At 49.3% G+C, this 4,280-nt stretch overlaps 1 protein-coding gene across 1 annotated transcript; it reads right to left on the reverse strand.

The window, feature by feature from the left end:
- Positions 1–893: 893 nt before the first annotated feature.
- On the reverse strand, positions 894–1,837 carry LOC122192539 (feather keratin Cos1-1/Cos1-3/Cos2-1-like). Its single transcript, XM_042893092.1, has 2 exons — positions 1,786–1,837; positions 894–1,454 (listed from the first exon to the last, which is right to left on the reverse strand). The coding sequence occupies exon 2, from the start codon at positions 1,431–1,433 to the stop codon at positions 1,128–1,130; it is 306 nt and encodes a 101-aa protein (XP_042749026.1). The 5' UTR covers positions 1,434–1,454; positions 1,786–1,837; the 3' UTR covers positions 894–1,127.
- Between the last annotated feature and the right edge of the window lie 2,443 nt (positions 1,838–4,280).

The following is a 4,280-nucleotide window of genomic DNA, read 5'->3' on the forward strand; positions in this document are numbered from 1 at the left end:
CCGGGCACGAACCGCTTGGGGCGGGGCGGGGGCGCAGTGCCGTCCGGACCCGCAAGGGGCGCTGCCTGCATGGCCGCCAAACTCCATCCTGACCGGGGTGCGCCTCCCTGAGTTCTCCACAGAAACGAGCGCTGCACCCATAGCAGCCGCTGACTGAGCCAATCAGTCAGACAGAATTGTGTTTGAGGTGGGCAGGACGGCAAAGCTGTCGACATAAACTGTGTTTCACATCAGAGGGACATCCACACAGTTCTATCCCATCTCCTACTCTCTTGTCCTTCCCCAGTGCAGTACATATGAGAACAGTGGAAGCACTGTTCACATGGGTCTGTAGGGTTGCTTGTTCCCATGGCCTCCCACACAGCTACAGCTTTTCCTCTGAGTGCTGCAGAGGCTGTGTTATCTCTCTGTAGGACCTGTGAGGGCAGTTGTGGGCAGAAACACTACCAGTTAAAGGCCCATAGCCACATGTTCGGTCTTAGACAAGGATATCTCCTTCAGCAGCAAGGGACAGTGCCCAGGAGAGGAGTAACTGCACTGCTTCACAACATGCCATTCTTCTGGGAATTGAGAAGGGTCTCCATAAATACTCATATTATAAGCACCAAGAAGAAAGCCATTCTCCCTGAGCAGTTCTGGGGGCCATAAAGGTGGAAAGAAAAATCAAAAAGTCAAATGAGATGTAGAAATCTTTAATGAATTTTTGCAGAGAACTACCAGGTCACACACTCAGGAGAGGCTCCACAGTGCAGGATTCATCCAGTCCCACTTGAGCTAGAGCTTATGCAGGATTAGAGCGTGCCTTTTTGGAAGGGAACAGGATGATTCTCAGAGTCTCATAATGCACAGGAGCAGAAGGAAGAAAAACAAATAAATTGAGGGCTGGGGGAGTGGGGGGGGAGGGGGGGGGAGGAAGAGGGAAGAAAATTGAGAGAAATGGGTTGGTAGAGGAAAAGAGAAAGAGACATAAGCCAAGTTTTCAAAACGTTCAGGCATGCCCTTTTCTCTCAGTATTTCCTGGAGTAGCTGAGTAGGGTTAGGAATTCTGAAAGCAGTGGCTTAAAGATGTCTTCTTGATCCAGCACCGTGTTCAAGGCTCATGGAAGAATTTACCCAGGTCCACAGCTTCAGCAGGGCGGGCACCTTCTGCCACAGGAGCGGCTGCCCAAGCCAGACAAGTCAAAACCCCCCGAGATGATGGGCACGCCCTCAGAGCTGAGGATGCGGCCAACAGCAGCGGAGGTGGAGGAGCCCACAACGGTGTTCTGTGGGAAGGAGCTGAGGATGGGTCCGGGCAGGGTCACCACCACGGGAGAGGGCTGGATGACAATGGTGGAGTCCTGGCACTGCCTGACACAGGGCTCATTGCAGCTGCTGGCCAGAGGGGTCGGGCCGCAGAGCCGGCATGGCACACACTGGGTGTAGCAGGACATGACTTGGGACTGGAGGTGCACCTGGGAGAGAGGAATAGAAGGAAGTAGAGCACGAGGGTATGTGAGGGGCAGCCTGGATAGCCTCTCAGAAAGGAACCAAGGCAACTACTCAGGATGGAGGAGAAGGCTGAGAAAGGAGGACAGATCCTTTCATAATGCCAGGACCCTACTGTGAGTTGTCTGACACAGAGAGATTCTCTTTGAGTGCATCAGTCTAAAGCCATGTGAGCTGTGTCCCAAGCACTCTCTGAGCTGACATTATCTCATCCATGGTCTCCCATAGTATGGAGATACACTGCCTGATAATTCTTCTCTTGAGACAAGAGGAGGAGAGAGAGAGCTTCACGCTTACCTGATTCCCAATGAGGAGAAGACAACAGAAGCGGATCACAGAGATGGGAACTAGGATGCTTTTTTTTTTTTTTTTTTTTTTTTTTTTTTTTTTTTTTTTTTTTTTTTGTCCTTTATCACTGCAGGTCTAGCTTCCCTTCCCTGTTTTCAGAAGAGAGCACTGGACATTCAGCTTTTCTGACATCAATGGCCAAGATCTCAGTCCTCTGTCCAGTATCATCTTCTGGGTTCCCAGGGGAGCTGGCCTGGGCTCCTGTCAGTGGCTTCAGTGAGTGCAGAATCATCTGCTGCAGCAGCACCTGTAAATGTAGGAGAGTTTTCAGCACCTGGAGCTGATGAGAAACTGTAACAGCTGCAGATGCTGCCAATGGCAGCAGAGGTGGAGGATCTCACAAAATGACTCTACATAATAGAGCTGTGGATGGGGGCAAACAAGACCCTTACAGGAGAGGACACAGTGATGATATTGGAGTTCTGACACTGTCACTGCAGCTTTTGATCAGCTGGGTCAGGCCACATGGCCAGCAAGGCAGGCCCAGCTCATGCCTGGCACGGATCATAGCAGGACAGGGATCAGGGCTGAAGCTGTACCTGGGAAAGACTGCAAGGAGAAAAAGAGCACAGGGACATATGAAGAGCAGTCTATCACCTCCTGTGAGCACACCAATGTAGTGTTAAACAGGAAAGCATCAAGGTGGGCTTGAATATTTCCAGAGTAGGAGATTCCAGAATCTCTCTGGGCAGCTTGTTCCAGTGCCCTGCTCTTAAATGGTCAAATTGAAGAGGTTCTTTCTTGTATGCAGATGGAGATTGCTGTGTATGAGTCTGTACTTCTTCCCACCTGTCCTGTCACTGGGCACCATTGAAAAGAGCCAGGCAATGCACCTGCCCATTAGATATTTATAAGCACTGTTAAGATCTCCTCCTCATCTTCTCCAGGCTAAGCAGTCCTGGGACACTCAGCCTTTGGTCCAGAGGAAGATGTTTATGGCCCTATAAAACTGCAGAATGAGACAAAATGCTGTTTTTGCTTCATCTGTAGATGATCTGAAAGGAGTAGCCATGTGCAACAAGGCTGCAGTTGCTCTCTTAGTGGAAAATCTGTCTGAGCCAAGGAACGAGGCAGTGACAGCAGAGGACTCAGCTCAAAGTGCCAACAAGTGATGCTGACAGGGGGCTACCCTGCATGCATATTTTCCACACCATCCTCTTTCCCTCCATCCCAAATCCCAAATCACTCCAGTGCTTTCATGTGTTCAGATTCCAAGGCAGGTGGGCTGGACTGCTAGGTTTCAATTCTCTTCCTCATCCCACTGCACTGTGGTGAAATTTCATGACCTGCTTGGGCTCCTCTTACTGGGCTGTCACTGCACAACTGCAGACCGTGCTGTCAGCTCATCTCGCACCCTGTGCTGCTCAGAGCACTGCAGCCCTGCCCTGCCACAAAAGTCCTCAGTGTCTCCTCAGTCAGCTCCACATGGCCTCAGCTTCTGCCTCTCCAGCCATGTGTTTGCACAAGCATGAGTGCACACATGCACCTGAAATGTGCGTGAGCTTTTGTTTCCATGTGTGGCTCTGCTTTTGTAAGTGTGTTGATTGTATAATCAAAGAATATTAGGCTGTTATAATCACAAAATAAACAAGAGAGTTAGGCAAAGTAGACTATGATAACCCACAAAACACCAGTAGAGGCGATCTCCAGAATTGCCTTCACCTGTGCTCCTCTGGCTGACTCATGGCTCACCTCAGGTGATCAATCAGAGGTTCAGGCCGTGACTCAGCAGTTCCCATACAATTGATGTAGCCTTTATTTTCATGGGCTGTTTGTCAGAGGATGCAGCAACTGAGAGAGAAGGGAATATCTAGAAAGACCAGTAAGAGGGATGTGAAGGTAACGTCTTCAAAAAAAACAGCAGCGACCCAGAAATTCTAAGAGCAATGACAAAGGATAGCAGGGCATCATGGAACACACTAATTCTTATGGCCTTAAATAGCATACACCAGCTGGCACATCATCCAGCTCCATCCATTTCTCATTGTCTTTCCCATGCCTCCCCTAACCTTGATGGGAATGGCCTCTCATTTGTCACTGCATGATGCGAAAAGCACCTGAGGATCCCAGTCTGTATCCCCCTCTGCAAGTTCATCTTTATGGAGATATGGAATCCCATTGTTCCCAAAACTGCAGAATTTCTGTGTCATCAGCGGAAGTATTAGTGTTACCAGGTGAAAGGCACAGCCATTTGGGAATCTCTGAATGTCTAGTCTTCTCAGTGTTGCTCTTTGATTCACGTACACGATATAATGCAGAACACCAGGAATATCATTATACATTTCTCCTGTGCTGCTGGGTCTGTTCAGAGCCCAGGCTCTGGGAAAGGAACTTGATGGTGCTGATCCTCGTTTTTCAAATGCTCTGTTTTTCATTATAGCTTCTAACATCAGCATCATCTTCAGAATTCTCCCTGCCCCCACTACTTTCACTCACCAGAAAGC

This window comes from Lagopus leucura, unplaced genomic scaffold, assembly GCF_019238085.1.
Source record: "Lagopus leucura isolate 7727_CA_CO unplaced genomic scaffold, USGS_WTPT01 32740-0_obj-0_obj, whole genome shotgun sequence".
NCBI classification, from domain to species: domain Eukaryota; kingdom Metazoa; phylum Chordata; class Aves; order Galliformes; family Phasianidae; genus Lagopus; species Lagopus leucura.

Bases quoted from the DNA above. Each gene is read 5' to 3' on its own strand.
- LOC122192539 (XM_042893092.1), bottom strand. From the start codon at position 1,433: ATGTCCTGCTACACCCAGTGTGTGCCATGCCGGCTCTGCGGCCCGACC.